This window comes from Artibeus jamaicensis, unplaced genomic scaffold (genome assembly GCF_021234435.1).
Source record: "Artibeus jamaicensis isolate MK-2021 breed Jamaican fruit bat unplaced genomic scaffold, CSHL_Jam_final contig_585, whole genome shotgun sequence".
NCBI lineage: Eukaryota > Metazoa > Chordata > Mammalia > Chiroptera > Phyllostomidae > Artibeus > Artibeus jamaicensis.
The window spans coordinates 8855545-8877703 of NW_026521894.1; the positions used below are offsets into that span (position 1 = coordinate 8855545).

General features: G+C 33.7%; 1 protein-coding gene across 2 annotated transcripts in view; it reads left to right on the forward strand.

The window, feature by feature from the left end:
* The window catches only part of CWF19L2 (CWF19 like cell cycle control factor 2), a 101301-nt gene that overhangs the window by 21046 nt on the left and 58096 nt on the right, over positions 1-22159 (forward strand). For both annotated transcript variants that reach the window (XM_037137657.2, XM_037137658.2), the window contains exons 7-8: positions 4244-4359; positions 9465-10114. In XM_037137657.2, coding sequence (XP_036993552.2) covers positions 4244-4359; positions 9465-10114 — 766 coding nt within the window. The remainder of the gene's footprint in view (positions 1-4243; positions 4360-9464; positions 10115-22159) is intronic.

Here is a 22159-nt window from a genome sequence, read left to right on the forward strand (position 1 = left end):
CTAGGGTTCCCCTTTTTCCACAGCCTCTCCAATACTTGTTTGTTGATTTGTTTATGATGGCCATTCTGATTGGTGTGAAGTTGTATCTCATTGTGGTTTTAATTTGCATCTCTCTGATTGCGAGTGATACTGGGCATCTTTTCATATGTCTCTGGGCCCTCCGTGTGTCCTCTTTGGAGAAGTGTCTGTTCAGGTCTTTTGTGCATTTTTTAATTTTTTTTTTTTTTTTGTCTCCATGGAGTGGAGTTGTGTGAGTTCTTTATATATTTTTGAGATCAAACCCTTGTCGGAAGTATTGTTGGCAGCTATGTTTTCCCATATATTTGGCTCTCTTTTCATTTTAATGCTGTTTTCTTTAGCCATGCAGAACCTTTTTAATTTGATGATGTCCTATTTGTTTAGTCTTTCCTTTATGTCTCTTGCTTTAGGGGACATATCTGTGAAGATGTTGCTGTGTGGAGTGTCTAGGATTTTCCTGCCAATGTTTTTCTCTAGGACTTTTATGGTGTTACAACTTATTTTTAAGTCTTTTAAAGAGCTGTTCTTTCTTCCTCTTCATAACATGCTTTTACCATTTCCCTTTCCCACATTGTGTTTTCTTAGAAAAGAAAAAGGACAGAAAGCTTATGTCTGTCAGAGGTTCAGATCCCAAAGTTGAAATTAAGAAGTGAAATTAAGAAGTGATCTGCACTTTTTTACTGCATATGCAGTGTTGTCTTTCTGTTTAGACCAATGGTAGAGCTGAAATGGTTAGTTACTTAAAAGTATTACAAGTTTAGTATTGATGTATGTAAAGGTGATATGGTATTACAGTTTAGGACTCAGACTTTGGAGATAGGGTACTTGGGATTAGACCTTTGCATTTCCACTAACTAGCTTCATGATTTTGGGAAGTTTTCCTGATCTCTCTGAGTCCAGTTCACTCATCTGTTATAGGGACTAATGATAGTACCTACCATACAGTTATTGTGAGGATCAAATGAGAAAATCTATTAGTCCAGTATCTGGAATATGGTAAATATTTAATAATAATGATGTCATATTACTTTCTTTATGATTAAATAAATGTTCTGGGGAGATTTTATCAACTTTTCTTTTTTGGTAATGATAGAGGTGCTGTGTTTTTAAATAATTCATTAATCTTAGGTTGCCTTTATTTAAACAAAATTAAGTGGAAAAGAAAGTAAACTTCTTAGCATCCATATAAAATTATTTTAAGTTATATTTTAGTAATGGGAATATTTGTACATTTTAAAGTATACATGGCACATTTACATATCAGCTTATTTTCACAGCAAGCAGGTGAAGATAGTAAAGTAGACAGTACTGTCCTAACTTTATAGCTCAGGAAACCAAGGCTTAGAGCGGCTAGGTAACTATTTGTTTATAGTCATGTGAGTAGTACTAGAGCCTGGGTTTTCTGATTTCTAGTCCAGGGTTAGTTAATCTACATTCTTCATGAGAAGACTATGTTTGTTACCATGTAGTTACTAAATACTTGCTCACAAAACTCTTTTATGTTTCCATTATTTTTGTAGATTCTGTTCCCTCTATTTTTTGGATTGCCTTTTAGAATCTTGAGTTGGAAGAAATTTCAAAGGTGGTTTAAATCTGCTGTCTTACATTACACATAAACAGGGATTCAGAGAAGTCAGTGACTTGCTTAAGATCTTTTAAACTACTTAGTAGCAGGAGCAAGACTAAAAATCTAGGTTTCTGAATCTTTAAGTTTATTGCTATAGTTATATTACCCTGTCTTCTGAAACTAATGGGGCGTGCAGCACTGATTTCATTTTGTTGTATATGGTCTGTAACAATGTAACTTTTAGTTATGCTGGAAGCATACTTTTTTCAGTTTCTTAATTTTTGATTTATAAAAATAATTTTAAATACAGGTATAAGGTGTTGTGTACCAATGAATTTCTTATAACTATTTGATATATGTTTATCTTAGCACAGAGGGCTAAGATAAACATATGGGGCTATGTTTCATTCATGTTTTTGCTCCCTACTTTGTGCAACAAATTTTCATATTCATAGTAAATATCATTAAATATTTACCATATTCCAGATCATGGAATTCAATTCCAGAATTGAATTTCATGATTACTGATGCTGCAAATTAGTATATTTATTTGCTTTTTAAATATTAAATCTGGTGATTGCTCTCTTTTTAAAAAAATGTTTATTTTTTTAGAGAGAGGGGAAGGGAAGGAGGAAGAGTGGAAGGGAAATATCAATGTGTGGTTGCCTCTCACGTGTCTCCTACTGGGGACCTGGCCTGCAACCCAGGCATGTGCCCTGACTGGGAATCGAACCCGCCACCCTTTGCTTCACAGGCCCACGCTCAATCCACTGAGTTACACCAGTCAGGGCTGGTGATTTCTCTTTTTAAAAATACTGTATTTTTGCCATCTCTAATAAAATTAATAAGACTATTGAAATAGAATATAAACTGACTGAAGGTGACATTATTATATAAATACTTCTAAAATAGTGGATTTTACTCATGACTGAATTGACTGAGAATTTTTATTCTTGCTAGATTTTCATAATAATTGTCAACACAGTGATTTTAAAACAGTCTTACTTTTTCTCAGTTTTTTTCTCTGAACTGTTACATATTGGTGATCATTTAGGAAATTTTTACTGTGCCAATTTGCATTTTATCAGTTTACAAATAAGCGTTTAGAATAAAATATTTAATTACATAGTTGGGACATTGATATAGGTATTAATTATAAGAGGTGTCTTTAATCCCTGTAGAAATTGCAGATTTAGACTAACTTCCTTGATAATTTTGAGCTCATAGACTAGAAAAATAAGAAAAAAAAGAGCAAGAACAAAATAAAAAGTGAATCATTGAATTCACTAGAGATGTAGGTTTTGAAGTACAAAGTATTTAGACCTGTAAGGAGAGACCCATTATGTTAGAACAAATTTCTTAATAAAGATAAACTCAGATTTGAATGATGGACTAGAATTTGAGGGTTGAAAATCTGTTTTTTCAAGTAGCCATTTTATTGATGTTTAACACTCAGAAAAGAGTATACAACTCGTAAGTATAGTGACTGATCATTTTTACAAAGTGAAAACATCTGTGCTATTGGCACATATTTTGAGAAGCAGAACATTATTAGCATCCCCAAAGCTTCTTTGTGTTCTTCTGGTCCCTATACTCTTGCCAGAAGGGTTGCTACTGTTCTGGTATCTAGTACCAGAAATCAGTTTTTCTTAGAATCATACACCATGCCTTCCTCCGTTTCCTGCTTCTTTGTCCACATTTTCAGATTCACTTGTTCTCACTTACTGTACTCACTTATTCTCATTGCTGCATAGTAGTTTTTTTTAGGAATATAATTTATAATACACATCCATTTGACTAATAATCAACATTTGAGTTGTTTTCTAGGCTGGTGGGATTACCACAGATTTTTAATGAAGATTTTTATATATGTTTTTTGGGGTCTAAGTGTGTATATTTTTATTGGTTATAAAACTGGGATGATATAAAGTAGTCCTGTATTTGTACAAGGGAATCAGGTACAGAATTTTTACTTAAATATTTGATTAGATTTTTCTTTATGCATAGCAAAAGTGTGATGTATATATATAGAAGAAAACATAAGTGACTTAATAAAGTTTGTTGAAGGCATTCACATTTTCATAGTTGGTAATCGTGACTAACTTAGGATAATCTGAATTAATGTACATTTAAGCATTATCTATAATTTCCTTATTTCTTTTTGGGATATATGGAGGTAGTTTCTCTCCCTCGCCCCCATGTGTATACCTTTGTACCTTATTTATTTCTGGGAATGCCTTGCCTTCTCTTACCTTTGTTTGAAGAATCTCAATTCATTTTTTTAAGCCTGGTTAGTGAAATTTTTTCTTACCTCTCCTTTAGAAATAATCCTCTCTTTTCAGTAATTCTTTATATATTTTTTATAATAGCTGGCCAATATTATCGCTGTTGTTATTACTTATATCCTTTTATCCTCATTCTTTTAGCTTGAAGTTTTTTGAGGATAGTTTTATTTATTTTTTCTTTCTCATAGTCACAAACCTCTGTACTTTGCATGTGTAGGCACCCAAGTATATGTTAAATTTCAAGTATACTTATGCCTTTTATGTTCAAGAAGAATATTCAGTTTTATACTTCAGAAGTGATTTTATAAGCAATAAATATTAATACTGTTATACCACATGAAAAGAATAACTGACATTTAGTACTGAAATGTAGTTTCAGTAATAGAAGATGGTGGATTAAGCTGGCTAAGGAAGTCCTATCAAAGAATGAAGGAACAAGCTGAGAGGCAAAATAGAAATTTTGAAGACATTGTCGCTGAAAGATATGGGGTGAGTATTCATATTAAGGAGATCGTTTGTTGCTTTCCGACTTATATGGAAAATTGTGTCCTTTTGAGAAAAAAATTGAAATTAATGTGTTTAACTTTGTGTTTTGTACCATGAAACACTTTTACATTGATTTTTTAATTAAAAATTTAAAAAAGAATTTATTTATATACTTTTTTAGAGAGGGAGAACAAGAGGGAAACATCAGTGTGTGGTTCCTCTTATGCACCCCCCACTCAGGACCTGGCCTGCAACCCAGGCAATGTGCCCCTACTGGGAATTGAACTGACGACCCTTTGGTTTGCATGGTGGCGCTGAAGCCACTGAGCCACATCAGCCAGGGCTGATTTGGCATTAAATTTTAAATCTGTATACTGTTAAAACCTTTTTCTGCTTTTCCTTTATTATGTAAACTTATGTCACATTATCAATATAAAATTGAAGTTACGTGCCTGTTTGAGGTAAAAATAACATGTTTTCACTGTGAGGAAAGCCTCCATTGTATACCTCTGGAGATAACCACTGTTGACATTTCGATTTATATTTTAGTTTTTTCCCTCAGAGTTTTTGTTATGTTCCAGAGTTTTGGAATATAACTTTTTAATTTTAGAATATATATGTTTTTTAAAACAATAGAACCATGCAACAGTACATGATATTTTAAGACTAGTTCTTCTATTCACCATCTGTGAATAATCTGTTTCAGCAGTTACCTGATGGATGTCTCCTTTTTTTTTTTTAATTTCCAGGAGAAGTAGGTTTAGTAGTAAGAGTCTGGAAAAAGAGAGAAAAACTATTCTTTAAGGTAATCTTTGTGAACATTTTGATATACACATTTTTTTAGATAAAAATAGTTTTGTTAAATTAGGTTTATAATTTTATTAAATAGGCTTATAGAATAGATCCTGTTTCTTTCATACTTACTAGTATAGACATAGTTGGATATCTATCTATCTATCTATATATATATATACACACACACACTTTAATGACTTTTTAGTATTTCAATTATATTTACCGTTTATATTTACCATATTTATTATGTACCATTATTTAATAGTCAGTGGAGGGACATTTATATGTTTTTATTTTTTTCTCCTGTTAAATAGTACTGTGCTGACCATCTTTGTACAATGCATTTTGCATACTTATCGGGATATTTTCTTTCCTTTTATTTTAATACTAACTGAGGATATGCTTATTGATTTTAGAGAGGGAGAGGCAGGGAGGAAGAGAAAAGAGAGAACCATTGATGCAAGAGGGAAACATCAATGGGTTGCCTTTTGTACTCACCCCAGCAGGGGACTGAACCTGCAGCTTAGGCATGTACCCTCCCCTGAAATCGATTCTGTGACATTTTGCTTTATGGGACAACACTCCATGCAACTGAGCCATACCAGCCAGGGCTTATTTGGATATTTTCTTAAGATGAATTACTAAAAATGAAAGTGCTGTTTTAAAGGATATAGCAAAGTGAGATATAGATAAAGCCAAATTTCTCTACAGAAAGATTGATCAAATTATGTTTTCAGTAAAATGACTTTGGTAAACACATTTTTCTTTACTTTTATTTTTTATTATTTTATTAGTAAATTGTAAGATTTTTTCCTTTTTTTAAAGGATTTTATTTATTTATTTTTAGAGAGGGGGAGGGAGGGAGAAAGAGAGGGAGAGAAACATTAATCTGTGGTTGCCTCTCACTTGCCCTCTACTGGGGACCTGGTCTGCAACCCAGGCATGTGTCCTGACTAGGAATTGAACCAGCTACCATTTGGTTCCCAGTCTGGTGCTCTGTCTACTGAGCCACACCAGCCAGGGCTGGAATATTTTTTCATATATTTTCTGGCCATTTGTACTTTTTAAGTGAACTGATTATATTGATAGTATTTACCCATTTTTTCTTTGGGATATTGATTTATTTAAGGCCTTTTAGTAAATCTATATTTCTTTCTCTTAGTTTCATTAAAAAATAATATTTAACAAATATTCATTGATTGACTACTATGCGTAAAACTATACAGATAAATCAGATGTGGTCCTGGACTTCTAGGATTTGAAGTTCATGTTCTAATAAGGGAACCAGACATATATAAATGACTTTAACACCAATCCAACTTTAATAAGAGTAGTAATTTAAGAGAAGAACTCTATCAGGATGTACAGGGGGATGAGAGGGAGGAAGGATTATGTTTGTTATGGATAAGTTTATTTGTACCTTACAAAATATATATTTTTTTGCGACTTAATATTCTTGATATAATTCACTTATAGGCCTTCTCCATTCCCAAAATCATAAAAATGTACATCTATATTTACATCGAATATTTGTTTAGGTTTTTTTATGCATTTATTTTTTCTGTAATAAATATTTGTATATGGTATGAAGTTGACATCTAACTTACCACAAATCTTCAGATTGTTGTTTAAAATATATTAAATGAATTATTTTTCCTACTAATTTGAAATGACAGATTTATTATATATTAAACTGTCTTTTATAAAAAAGGTATTATTTTACTCAGATCTATTCTATTAATTTTTCTGTTATTGGAATTGGCATCATACTGTTATAATTATTATAATTTTTAGTAACTGATGCAAATAGCAAATAATTAGTGAATATCTACTATGTAATGGAGTCTTTTATTAGACATTAAAAAATTAGTTTTTCATTCTTGCATGTTTATATATTTATTTATTTTGCTAAACTTAGAATCACTTTGTCAAGTTCAAGCTTAATAGGAACATTTTCCAAAATTCATTATAACCTTTCAACTCTTTTAGGCATTATGATTTGAATTTAACTAAATGTATAGATAAATTAAGGATAATTAATACCTTATTATGTAGAGTCATGTTATCCTGGAATACTGGATATTTTTCTGTTTAAATTTTCATTTACACTATAGTAAATTTCCTTGTGCATGCAATTTTTATCTGTGTGTGTCCTTAAGGATATTTTAAATATTTTTTTCAGTTGTATATTGAATCTTTTTTCCCTTCTGTTTTCTGATGTGCTGTTGGTGCTGGTCTGCCAGTATTCTAAACTCTAATGTTTTAAGCCTCATTAAATCTAAATCTTAATTGGGTAATCTCGGAAGATAGGTATATGCCATTGATTACTACTTTTGGCTTTTCCCCTTCAGTATTACAGTATTTGAACTTTCTCGACTTCTCAAATAGAATTTCAGAATATTGATAAAAACACTGGAAGCTAGTTTTCTTGTTTTTCTGTGTTTAATCAGTAACTTCCTATACTTAAGCTGAAGGTAATCATCTTTAAAAAGTATGCATTCAGAGTTTAGTCAGAGATGCTTTTTTGTTTCTTTGCCTTTGTTTTTAAATTAGGAAAAGGTGGCTAATTTTTATGAAGTAACTTTATAGGTATCCTTTGAGATAATACATTTTTTCTTTTTCTTGTTAGTGAGATGAGTTGTATTAATAGATTTCGTAATATTCAACCATTTTTGCATTCTTTGAATGACTCCTATTTTTAAAAATTGATTTTTTATTACAGTCAACATTCAATATTATATTAGTTGTGGGTATTTATATAACTTATGAAATAACCCCCAGATAAGGCTACTTTGCAACCCAGCACAGTACATATAGTCATTACAATTTGTTGACTGCATTCCCTGTGCTGTACTTTACATCCCTGTGACTGTTTTTGTAACTGCTAATTTTTAATTCTTAACCATTTCACCTTTTTTTATCCATCTGGCAACCATCAGTTTGTTCTCTGTATATGAATCTATTTGGTTTTTTTTCTCATTTATTTGTTTTGATCTTAGAGTCCACATATAAGTCAAATCATATGCTATTGTCTTTCTGGCCTGTTTCACTTGGCACAATGCCCTTTAGGTCCATTGATGTCACACATGGTAAGATTTCATTCTCCTGTTTGGTCGTGACATTTTCTTTAATTACTGAATTTATATCTTAATATATTTATATGGCCTTCAGTTATTTTTTTATGTTATTTTTATTAAGTTTTGATAGCAGGAGTTACAATGTTTATTATTTGGATTTTGACATTTTATGTAATTTCTTAATTCTTTAGAACAGTTAAGAGTCATCATAGAATGAGGCATTTTGACCTGGTAGTGGTTGGCTTTGTAGTCATATGCTCCTGAATTTCAATGTCAGGTTTATTTCTCTATTGCTTTGTGATCTTAGCTTCACTGCTTTCCCATTTTAAAAGCATGACTATTCTTATCAATCTCATCGAATTGTTGAGAATGTTAATTATCTGAGTGCTTTTCATATGCCAGGCACTGTTAAAATCTTTATAATAAATAAATCTTATTTATTATAAGTTAAATAAGTTACTTATTTAACTTATAATAACAGTATGATTGTTCTTTTGTAAGTGAGGAAACTGAGGCAGACACAGGTTAAATAACTTAAACAAGATTACGTAGTCAGCGCATAGATTTGAACATGTAGAGCCTACTAAAATTATGCAATCAATGTAATATAATAAGCATTAAATAAGTTGTGATAATTGCTGTTATTACTGTCTCTATTTTATCATATTTCATGGACTTCAAGAAGCTACTGATTCTAACTGCCTTGGGCTGCCATACCAAAGTTCTACAGACTGAATGCTTAAACAACAAAACATTTATTTTCTCTCAGTTCAGGAGAATGGAAGTACAAGATCTAGGTGTCGGCAGGTTTGGTTTCTTCTCAGGCCTCTCTTTTTGGCTGCCTTCCCAAGGTGCTCCCACATGTTCTTTTCTCTGTATTCTTACCTGGCATTTCTTTGTGTGTCCAAATTTCTTTTCACAAGCACATCAGTCAGATTGGTTTGGGGCCTAACTTAACAACCTCATTTTAATTTAATCACCTCTTTTAAGGCTGTTTCTCAGTATGGTCATGTTCTGAGGTATGATGGGTTAGAACTTCAACATAGAACTTTGGTCTGGGAGAGGGAAGGCACTGTTTAGCCCATACAGGTAGGATGATTGGCCTTTTTCCCCCTTTTGTTGGGTTTTTCTTTCATTGTGCTTCAACAGCGCATCATGGCACAGAGTCATATGGGGTATAAGTTACTGAACCTTTTAAAATTTTATGTATCTTCTTAATTTTTTTCTCCTTTTTAGTCCATGGAAATATTTCAGTCAAAATTAGATGAAGCTGAAAAAACTGCATCCACAAAAGAAGACTGTAGACGAGAACGTTGGAGGAAGCCAGCACGTTCAGAAAAAGCACAAAGTGGTCAAGAAAGTAGAAAATCAGACTTGATACAATCTAATAAAAGTTCAAGGGATAGATACAGTTCAACAGGTATTACTAGTAATGAAGATAAGTTTCGTGGTGATGAAAAAGATAATAGATCTGGGTCTTCAGAAACATACAGAAGAGACTTTAATTCAAGGCAAAATAAGGAGTTTTCTTCTCTTGGAAATTTGAGAACTAAATTTTTAAGACCTTCTGATGACGAAGAACTTTCATTTCACTGCAAGAGCAGAAATTTTGAACCATCTGGTTCATCTTCAGCACTGGCTTCTAAGGGTTCTGTGCATTTTGGTTTTCAAAAACCCACAGAGAACAGCAAAGAAAGCTTATCATCACAGGTTCATTCTGATGAGAGAGGAAAGAGGAAACATTCAAATCAAAAGCCATTAGAAACCTGTCATGTTGACTATGGACACATTTCGGAAGATGCAAGAGAAAAATCACAGAATGAAAGCTTGAGGGATGACTCTCTGAAAAAAGAATGTCTACAGAACACCGAGTCTTCATTTGCTGGGTATTTTGTCATTTGTTTTTTAAACTGATAATATTAAGATCTGTACGATTCAGAGAAGTGAACCGTATTTTTAGAACATCTGTTGTTAATTAGATGTGAGTTGTGATGTCCTCTCTCTTAAATTTGATGGAAGAGATAAGATAATGCACATTTAACAATTCAGTCATTTCATTTTATGGATTGCATTTCATTTCACAGTTTTACTTAACATAAAAAGCTGGAAGAATTCAATAGCTGTATTTGCTTAAAATATGTTGCTTTTTTGCAACTTAAACTGAATAAGTTAATAATCGTTTTAAGTGGAGGGCTACAGGAAATATTTTGGTATGTTACTTTTTCCATGTTACTTTCAAAAGGAATGGTTCCATTGTTAAGAAGAATCATAATTGTAAATATCCCATGTCTACTGGAGGTCTGGAAGACTGTAGGAAAGTATGTTGCCAAAGCCCAAATGAGAAGTGAAAAGGAATGTGACAGGTCCTGCACAGGGCAGCATGAATTGTGTAGTGGTGGTTTTACACGGGAAGAAAATAATTTGCTTTTGATAGTTGACAGGTTTTAAAGCTAGTGTTAGAGTTTTCAAAGCAAAATATAGGTAGGATAGTGGTCATATCTGTAATAATTAGAGAAATAGGTAGTACTTACCGGTTTTATCATTCTTGTACTTATTATATACTTATACATAGGGCTGGGTCAATAGAATAGGAAACCCAGGTAGAGTGGACTCAGACCTAGGAAAACTTGAGTTAGCCATACAGGTAGGTCTGTAGGAGATAACTGTAAGTAGAAAATTACTATCCAAAGGATAATGACTAAATTATACTTGAATGATCAAAATATGTTTAAAAATATCACCAAATGAATGTGACAGTAAAGGAAGAGGTTTTAGGAAATAATAATAGAATTCAGTGGTGGCAGGCGTAGGTTTAAGCATTGTGGTCCTGGGTCGTGAGTCTGATAAATTGCTTTTGGTAATGACTCGATCTGAAGCTGTGCATTATAAAGCACAGTGTGCTGCTTTCAGTGGGAGGAAGCTGGAAAAATTTGGACAGTTAAATGGGCTCTGGTTCAAGCCAGGGCTTTGCTCCTGGGAAACCAAAGGAGAAACTTAGTTGTACTGACTTTATAAAGATGGCAGGGATTAGAGAATGTTTAAGGCTGTGTACATGTATAATTGTCCGGGCTTTACTGCAGGTACTCAAGAGGGTAGTCTCTTTCCAGTCCCCAGCTGTTAGTGGGATGAAGCTCTTATTTCCTGATTTCATTAGGATTGACTTAACACTTGGATGATATGTAGGTCTTGAATTCTGTGACTGCAGCTAAGCATATTATGTGCAACAGCCATGCACTCTCTTAAGTATTGTGTCTTTCTCTAATTGCTTCACATTTGCATGTTATATTTAAATGGAAGCTTCTGATACATATATTCTAATACAGGCACTTACTAAAAGCCGTGTTTTTTGGTATGAAGACAGTATTCTTCGTTAGCTGCAGTAATTTTGATGTTGCAGATGGTTTGAGGCTTTCCACAAATTCCTTGATTAACTGGAGAGGGAAAGAACAATCTAGGAGGCATCCACAAGTGTACGTCCTGAGGTCAAAGTAAGAGGCCAACACAGGACCCTGAAGAATGCCTATTTTTAGGGACTGGAAGGATTTCATTGAAGGATTATTAGAAGCTCTTAGTTTATCTCAACGTTACCCTGGTCTGGTGGTATATGTTGGATTCTTTATAAAATGTCAGAGTTGTAGGGAGGTTTAGAACTAATGAATTTTAAAACTAGAAAAAAATCATAGAATTGATTTTAAAGTTAGAAGAAATCGTAATCTGACCCTTACATTTTTCAGATGCAGAAATTAAGGTAATTGAGGTTGTGAACTGCATACTGTTATGTAACTAGGGCTGCCAGATTTAGCAAATAAGAAAAAGTTCCTTGCAATATTTGTACATACCTGTACTAAAATGTTTGTTGTTATCTGAAATTCAAATTTAATTGGGTGTAGTGAATTTTATCTGCAACTATATGTGACCGTCATTTTCCTGGGTCTGTGATCTTTTTACAAGAAAGAACACTTTTTACAAGTAATATAATTATATATAAAAATCTTTATATATATGATGTAGTTTCACAATACATGTACTATTTCGACCCTTGTTTTTTTTCCAGCCAGTATATCTTAAAGATCTTTTTACATCAGCCTATATGTATGTACTTTTTTCATTTTAAAGGCTCTTTCATATTCTATTATAAAACTTCAATAGCTCCTGGAGAAAAGAGGTTTGTAGTTTGTTGCTCTTACAAATAATGTTGCCCTGAATATTGTATGTGCCTCTTTGCAAACTATTTAAGTAGAGCTGTAAAATGAATTCCAAGGAGTGAAATTATGTTTTGTCGTATTAACCAATTTACACTCTTACCATCATAGATGAGAATGACTTTTTTCCTTTGCTGATAGTGTTATTGACCTTGTTAACCTTTGCCATAGATGTTGTTGAGAAACAGGAACTTTCCTTGATTTACATTTAAGTATGAATGAAGTTGGGCATATTTTTATAAATGATGATCATTTGTATTCTTGTTAACTAGTGGTATGTTTTGCCTATTTTTTTACTCTTTTTGTGAGAATTCTTTATAGTTGTCATGCAATGTATATTTTTTATCATTTATAGTTTTCCATTTCTTTCTTTTTCTTTTTTTATTCATTCTTTCATTCATTCTTAATGTGATCATATTTATCATTCTTTTTTCTTTGTCCTTTTTGGGCCCGATTTAAAATGGCCAAAACACACCCTGTAGTATTGGCCCAAGCGATTAAGAACTTTAAGCTTATTATCCTAGAAATAAAATGTGTTTGTATATAATTTGTTTTGTGGGAAAATATATTAGCTATGTATTTTGAGGAATTTGAAACCTAGAGTAGTAAATAATATGAACAAAACTAATGTGATGTCCTTAATTTAGATTTTATAAAGTTAATATGAGGAACTAACTCATATTATGTAATATTTTAATCTTTGGATGTCATTCTTGGCAGTTTACTATTTTGGCCTGGATACACAAAAGAAGGATGCCAGGTTCTAAAGGCTTTAAAGAGTCATGACAACCTTAGACCAGAGAGAATATTTGAGGATAAGTGGTGAGAAAAGAATAATTAAAGGCGAGAGATCTGGGAACACTGTCAGTGTGCAAAAAAATTGCAATATCATAGACTCAAGGTTTTAGAAAGGTCATTGGGATAGAGCTCTTTTAGGTATTTGAACTTCTTTTGGTTACTTACTTGTTCATCACAAGTTTCCAGCCAGAGCAGTGTTTGTGTGTGTGTTGTAAAGAGAATACATTTTAATGTGAAAGTAGGATTTTCTTTTTAGAAATTAATTATGAAGAAGGCTTCTGAAATAGCAGGTATCCTGGAAAATGAGAAAAGCTTGTCCTTTTCTCTCTTTTGTAGGATAATTGCAGATGTCACGGAGATGTTTCTTTTAGAGCGTGTACTCATCCTTGTAAAAGCTTATGGAAAGTGAGGGTCCATTCTGCACTGTTTGCTGCAGAGCAGTTGCCCTGGTATTAGCAAGATGAAGTAATGTATTCCTTGGTTGTTGTGTGCCCATCAATTCTTATATAATGTCTTTATGTGATACCTATTACTGTCCTATTAAGTGTATTATCTATTGATATTTAACATATTAAGCATTAGACATTTTTAGAATTCTAGTATATCCTTTCATTTATCCTCATTTATTATTCATCTACTAATAAACAATGTAATTCCTGTTAGAAAATATTCCCACTCCTCACAATGTTGTAGAGTGTGAATTTCATGACAGTGAATATGGCCTCTTTTAAAGGTCTGTTGGGCTTCCAGTTATCTTCTTGAAACTTGTGAGGTTTGGTTGGATTGTAGCATATCTTCATTTTCTTCTTTTGATTGACTGTTTAAGCTTGTATCAAAAAGGGAAGGGGAAGAGTAACATTTCTCAAAAAAAGGTCAGGGTCAAGTAAAATACAAAGATGTACCTTTGGATAAACAGTAATAGAGGTCATTGGCAATTTGCTCAACAGTATTATCATTGGCCCTGGCCTCTGTGGCCCAGTCACTTGGAGTATTATCCTATGCACTGGAAGGTCACAGGTTTGATTCCCAGTCAGGGCACATGCCTGGGTTGCGAGTTCAGTCCCCAGTTAGGGCATGTAGGAGAGGCAACTGATTGATGTTTCTATCTTGTATGGATGTTTCTCCTTTCTCTCCCTCCCTTCCCCACTCTAAAAATCAATAAGCATGTCCTTGAGCGAGGATAAAAAAAAAGCATCATTGTAAAAGAGGGTTTATAAGCCAGATTTCATAGACTAAGTTATGATTATGGGTTATGAAATGATAGCGATAGAAAGTGTATGTGGCATCCATGGATTAAATGAAGTGCCTCGTCACTCTCTACCTTGTTTTCTTTTAGGGTGAAAATACTTGAGTGTGTTTCTATTTTAATGGGAAAGAGTGTCGTTTTTAGAAGAGGCTAATAAATGGAGAGATGATAGATGAACTAACTGACGAGACCCCAAGATTAGTGTGGACGAACATAGGATCCAGTGTCCTCACACAAAGTAGAAGCGTTAGCTTTGGGTGGCAGTGTTAGAGAAATGGAAATTGTGGCTGCAGGTTCTGGGTCACAGGAGAAAATTATGGCAGTTCTTTTCTGAGAACTTAGTGCTTTTCAACATACCACCCCCAGAATATTAGTGTTCCCTTTTTGATCTATATCTATATATGGACTACAATGAATGTGGTAGCTTCAGAAAAAAAAAGTAATGTAAGAAGGTTCACATTACAGCTCACACAACTGAAATGTCCTCGCCTTGTTTTGACCTACTGAGATTAGCTTATTTTACTTTTACCAAAAAATATTGGTAAACCTTTGGAACACAGTTATTTTAAAATTGTTAGTCCACTTGCACATCATGTTTGCTTTAAGTATTCCTTGGAAACTGGAATTGAGTATTACTTTCTCAAGTATTCCTTGAGAAACAGATTGTTTCTTTTACTCATTCAAATTTGAGAAAACGTGCTCTGAAGGGGAGGGTGTTTTGTATCAGGATGTCTCTTGGAACTGACTTACATGATGCTGACAAATTCTTTTTGCTTTTCATCTTACATTTTATGGATGCTTCTTAAATCTGGCTATATAAAAATAATTGACATGGTATTTGCCTTCAAAGAACTCACAATATTGAAGAGGCAGTTATATAGACACGTGAACAGATATGGTACATAAATGTCAAGATATTTATAAGTACGGGTGGTTAACAGCTATAGTACTTGCATACAAGATGGGGCGATTTAACTCTTCTGGGATAAGATTAGGAGGAACAGAATCCAGGAAAGTTGTGTAGAGAAAAATAGTTAGCTTTTGAAGGGTAACCCATTAGGTACTAGTTGGGGAAAGGCAGCCAACATTGAGGGAAAATGTGGAGAGAGATCTCGAGCATGATATAGTTTAGCATTTGCAAATAGTATTTTGGAACATAGGTGTAGTAGCATCTTTAAATCTTGTTAGAATGCTTAGCATGCATTAGCTTCTCTACTGAGTGGGAGAAAAATGGGTAAGCAGATAGTACAAATATTGCCTTTTTTCTCCTATAAATGGCTCCTGAAGCATTCTTATGAGTTGGACAATATCCTGTAGTGATAGGGAATAAATATCTCAAGGATTTGAAATAGATCATACTTGTATTTTTAGATTCAAAGATAGTGTGAAGGTTAGTTCTGGAAGTGGAACAGACTTAAGGCTGATGTTACTCATTGGGAGAATATAGCTAAGACAGAAGCTGTCATGAGCCAGAGGAGTGAATGTAGAGAGGAGGAGCTTGAATAGGCAGCCATGACTCAGTGAGGAAACTTTTAATTTTGTGGCCCCTCCAAAGGATTTGGTTACTTATCATCTGTGCACCAGCTCTAAACCCTGTTAAACTGTGCTGACCAGATTTCACAATTGGATTTGAAGCATGATGAACAAAGAACTGATCGGAGGATTCTTCTTTGAATCAGTTATTAATTGGCTTTCACTGGCAAAGGGGACTAACCTTTGTGAGAGCACCAGGTTAAGTGTTCTGTTTTGGGAATGTTTGTTTCTTTTACTTATTCGATTGTGGGAAAAAAGTGTCTGGTCTGAACAGGGGCTTATTTTTATATCTGACATGTCCCTTGAAATTTAAGTTAACTTTATAAATTCTTTTTGTTCACATTTCTATAAATATATTGCTACAGTTACTGTAATATTTTTATCCATTATTGCATTTAATCCTGGTAAGGTGAGGGTAACTATTAATCATTTTCTCGACTCTATAGCCTCCAGGCAGTTAAGGTACTTGCCTGACCATAAAGCTAATACATGACAGGATATGGATTTGAACTCATGTGAACTTGACTGCAAAACTTCTTGTCTTATAATAAATACTAAGAGGGATTTCTTGAAGGGATGGTGCAAGATAATGATTTGAAGTAGGTTTCAGTGCTTTATTAAAAACTTGCATTAGGAACTCAGAATTTAGGAGTCTGTTTTTAGGTATTTATACTTTTATTTTGCTGCATATCTATTAGTAGGCATGATTCACTTGACATTTGATGTAGTCGTTTATTAACATTTCTAGTCCTTCTCCTCAGAAGGAAATGGGTTGATGGGTGCCTTTTGGCCTTTATTTATTTATTTTTTTGACCCTATCAAATTTCAGCTTACTTGCAGAATGGCTGATTTTCAAAATAAGTGAACTCAGTAAGAACTCCTGTGTGGGCCTGTATCTGAATTGTAATAAGCATTCACTGGATTAACAGAGAAAGGTTTCGAGAAATATTGGGGAAACCACCCCCTCATGTATTTTTTCTTCCTCCATTTTTTAATTTTCTCAGTTGGCTGGTGTTGAGATGAAAATGGATAAACTAGAATGGGACTTTGTAGGGGAAAAAAAAAAACCCTGGTCACTGAAGAAAAGCAGAAGAAAGAATGAAAAGCAGCCAGAAAGTTTCTCACTTAGGAATCTGGCAGTGGTGGCAGACTGTGGGGCAGGCCGGCTTCTGAGGGAATAATTGCACTGATACTCCTTGGAATGGGCACGACTGTTAATTTGTTTTACATTGTACATGCATATAAAAAATTTAATACTTATAAATTCCACATAAAGGACCGGGATAGTAAATTTTCAAAAGCAGAGAACTTTCGGATTAACTGCATGGGAAAGAATGCAAATTGAGAAAAATTATGTTGATTCGTAAGTCAAAATTCTTATTGAAATATGATTGGGTTGCCTGGAATTCAAACAAATTACATTTACAAGACAATAGAAATGACTCGTACCTCAGAATTTAATTTTAAAGAGTGATTGGAAACTATTTTCCATACGAAAGGAGGACAGCTAATGATACCAGCAGTACCTCAATCCACAGAAGCCTATAAAAAGTAATGAAGTTACGCTCTTTACACAAATGCATGCCCTTACTGTTTGTCTTGATTAGTTTTTAAAATGTAGACTGAAAGACCTTACGGGGAACAAAAATACGTTACTTTCTAATGACATTTTACATGAAATATTTTAGGTGTCTTAGTTTCAGCACCAGAATATTGCCTTTCTTTTCACCAATATGAGAAGAAAAGCTCAAATGGTGTCTCCGAAAAGATTTTATTTTGTGCCCAAAAGGAATTCACTGTTTAAAATAATTTTCATATATGGTTGGTTATTAGGTCAGGTTTTGATTTGGAGGTCTGTTTATGTATTTTTCTATTACTTTCTCAGAAAAATATGTTGAAAACTCAGATTAATTTCGGTAGAGTATGATGACTTCTGAGAACTCATAGAAACTAGTAATATCATAGATAAACTTTATATTTAAAATTTATGACAAAATTTTTTCTGCTTTTAAAAATTTTTATTACTCTCCTGTGATAGTTTTTAAAAACAACTTTACTGAGCCTTGACTGTTGTAGCTAAGTGGATTGAGATTGGGCCTGCGAATTTAAGGGTCGCCGGTTCAATTCCCAGTCAGGGCACATGCCTGGGTTGTGGGCTGGTCCCCAGTAGGGGGTGCGCGAGAGGCAACCACAGACTAATGTTTCACTCCCTCTCTTTTTCCCTGCCCCTCTCCCTAAAAATAAATAATTACAATCTTTAAAGAAATAAGTAAAAACTTTATTGATGTATAATTGACATATGATAAGTTGCACTTATACTCTGGAATGTGCAATTTGGTAAGTTTTGAAATAGGTGTATTCTAACAAAAGCATCATTCCCAAAAGTTTCCTGGTACCCTTTCATAATCCCTGGCCTCCACCTGTCTCCATACCCTCCCAACCCCTTTAGACAACCATTTATCTTCTTTGTTTCATTAAAGACTTGTTCTCATTTTTTGAAGTCTAACATACATAGGGTCATATTTCACACTTTCTTTTTGGTCTGACATCTTTCACTGAGCATAATTTTGAGTTTTGTCCATTTTGTTGTTTATAACAGTAGCTCACCCCCCCCTTTTTTTTTTGAATGAGTAGTATACCACTGTTAGGTATATCACAATTTGTTTTTCCGTTCATATACTGGTGGACATTTAGAATATTTCCAGTTTAGAGCTATTGTAAATAAAGCTGCTTTGAACCTTCAGGTACAAATCTTTGTACGTACGGGTGCTTCTTTTCCTTTTGAGTAAATACCTAGGAGAGGAATGGCTAGGTCATGTGGTAACCACAGGTTTAAATGTTGAGAAACTGGATATTTCACCACATGGCTGTATCATTTTACATTACCACCAAAAATACATGAGACTTTTAGTTCCTCCACATTCTTCCAGGAACTTGTAATGGTGAGTCTTTTTAATTTTAACTATTCTGGTGGATGTGTAGAAGTATCTCTTCATGGCTTTAATTGCATTCCCCTAATGACTACTGATGTTGAGCATCTACTCATGTGCTTGTTTGTCATCGGATATCTTTTTGTAAGTGCTTAGATTGTGTAGTATTTTTAGTTCTCTCAGCTCTTTGTTGGTCATTTGTATCTTTTTTATTTTTTGATCAGTAAGGCTAGAAATTTATCAGTTTTATAGATTGTCTTAACCAGGTTTGGTTTCACTGCATGTCTTTATTGTTCTGCTTTGTATTAATTCCACTCTGATCTTTTTTTTTCTTGTATTTTGCTTATTTGAGGTTTATTTTGCTCCTTTTCCTGCTTTATTGGTTATAAGCTGACATCATTAATTTGAAAACTTTTCTAACAAATATCTAGTGCTATAAATTTCTGCATAAGCAGTTCTTTAGCTGCATCTGACAAATTCTGATATGTTGTATTTATATTTCTGTTCAATTCCAAATACTTTAAAATTTCTCTTTGATTTCATTCTTGTCCATTGGGTGATTTATAGGTAAGCTATAGGTATGCTATTTAGTTTCCAAATAGTTGAAGATTTTTCCAGTGATCTTTGTTGATGGTTTCTAATTTAATTTCATTGTGGTCCGACAACATAGTTTGTATGATTTGATTCCTTTAAATTTACTGAGACTTGTTTTATGACTCAAAATATTTTTTAACTCGGTAAATATTTGGTATACACTTAGGAAGAATGTGTTTTCTACTGTTTTTGTGTGGAGTGTTCCTGAATGTTCGGCACGTTTAGTTGATGGTGTTACGCTCATCTTTCATATCTTTGCTGATTTTTCATGTGCTTATTCTATCAAGTATTGAGAGTACCTCTACTCTCAATTGAAGTCAATTGTAATTGCAACTTTGTCTGTTTCTCTTGACAGTTTTGTCAGTGTTTTAAAGCTCTATTATTAGGTACATAATGTTTAGAGATTCTTCTGTGTACTTGATGTCTTGACCTCTTTATGAAATGACTTTTTTGGGTCTCTAGTGATATTTTTTATTCTGTACTCTAGTTTATCCAATATTAAAGAAGCCACTTCAGCTTTATTTTGACTAGTTTTAAAACATGATAATGTCTTTTCCCATTCTTTTATGTTTAACATATTTGTGCCTTATAGTACATTTTTATAGTCGAGTTTTGCTTTGTTATCCGTATGACAGTTTTTGCTTTTTAATTCAGGTGTTTAGACCATTTATATATAATGTGGTGTAATTAGGTTCAAATCTGTCTTATTTGTTTTCTATTTATCCTGTCCTTTGTATTCTTTTTCCTTTTTATCTGGCTTCTTTTGGATTGAGCCTTTTTTATGATTGTTTCATTCCTCTTACTGTTAATCTTTCTTAGGGCAGTAAGCCAGGGCAGCTGTATGTTCCAGGAATATGACATTGGATTGAAATTTGTCTTTTGTGAAGCTTCCAGAGTATAGATTTGGTACATTATATTAGTTGTAAATTAGTTTCAGTTGTCTGAATAATTCTGGGTTGACTTTGCAAAAGGACACATGATCATCATTTTTATTCTTTGAATGCAGTTAAATGTTATTTCTTTAGATTATCAGGGGTATCACATTGGATGAAGAGTTTTTGCAGTTGTGCGTAATGGCCTGATCACAGTGCTTTTATTTATTTTTATTTGCTTGTTTTAGAATGTGTATGGGAAGATTAAATAATGAAGAATAGTTGACATATTTTTAAAAATTTTAATTGTTCAAGTACAATTTTCTGTCTTTTACTCCTATCAGAGCCCACCCACCCAGCCCTCCCCCTTCCCTCCCATTTCTACCCTCCTGTTTTTGTCCATGTGTCCTTCATATGTGTTCCTGTAAACCCTTGCCCTTTCTCCCTGAAATTCCCTCCCCTCTCCCCTCTGGTTACTGTCAGCCTGTTCTTTTTTTGAGTGTCTTTGGTTATATTTTGTTTGCTTGTTTGTTTTGTTGTTTAGGTTCCTGTTAAAGGTGAGATCATATGGTATTTGTCTTTCAACCCCTGGCTTATTTCACTCAGCATAATGCTTTCCAGTTCCATCCATGTTGTTGCAAAGGGTAGTAGTTCATTCTTTCTCTCTGCTGCATAGAATTCCATTGTGTATATGTACCACAATTTTTTGATCCATTCACTACTGAAGGGCACCTAGGTTTCTTCTAGCACTTGGCTATTGTAAATTGTGCTGCTATGAACAATGGGGTGCATAGGTTCTTTTGGATTGGTGTTTCAGGGTTCTTAGGGTATAATCCTAGCAGTGGAATTGCTAGTTCAAAAGGCAAATCCATTTTCAGTTTTCTGAGAATATTCCCTACTGTCTTCCATAGTGGTTGTACCAGTCTACAATCCCACCAACAGTGCACTAGGGTTCCCTTTTCTCCACAACCTCTCCAACACTTGTTTGTTGCTTTGTTTATTATGATGGCTATTCTGACCAGTGTAAAGTGGTGTCTCATTGTGTTTTTAATTTGCATCTCTCTGATAACTAGTGGTATTGAGTATCTTTTCATGTGTCTCTGGACCCTCTGTATGTCCTCCTTGGAGAAATGTCTGTTCAAGTCCTTTGCTCATTTTTAAATTGAGTTGCTTGTCTTCTTAGAGTGGAGTCGTAAGTTCTTTATATATTTTGGAGATTAAACCCTTGTCTGAGGTATCATTAGTAAATATGTTTTCCTATATGTTTGGTTCTCTTTTTATTTTAATACTGTTTTCTTTAGCCTTGCAAAAGCTTTTTTCTTGATGAGATCCCATTTGTTTATTCTTTCCTTTATATTCCTTGCTCTAGGGGACATAGCAGTAAAATGTTGCTGTGTGAAATATTTGAGATTTTCCTTTAGGACTTTAATGGTGTTACATCTTTAATGGACTTTAGGACTTTAATGATGTTACATCTTATATTTAAGTCTTTTATCCACCTTGAATTTATTTTTGTGTATGGTGTAAGTTGGTGTTCGAGTTTCATTTTTTCACATGTAGCTGTCTAGTTCTCCCAACACCATTTGTTGAAGAGGCTATTTTTAGTCCGTTTTATGTTGCTGCCCCCTTTGTTGAATATTAATTGACCGTAGACACTTGGGTTTATTTCTGGGCTCTCTGTTCTGTTGGTCTATGTGCCTGTTTTTATGCCAGTACCAGGCTGTTTTGATTACAGTGGCCTTGTAATACAGTTTGA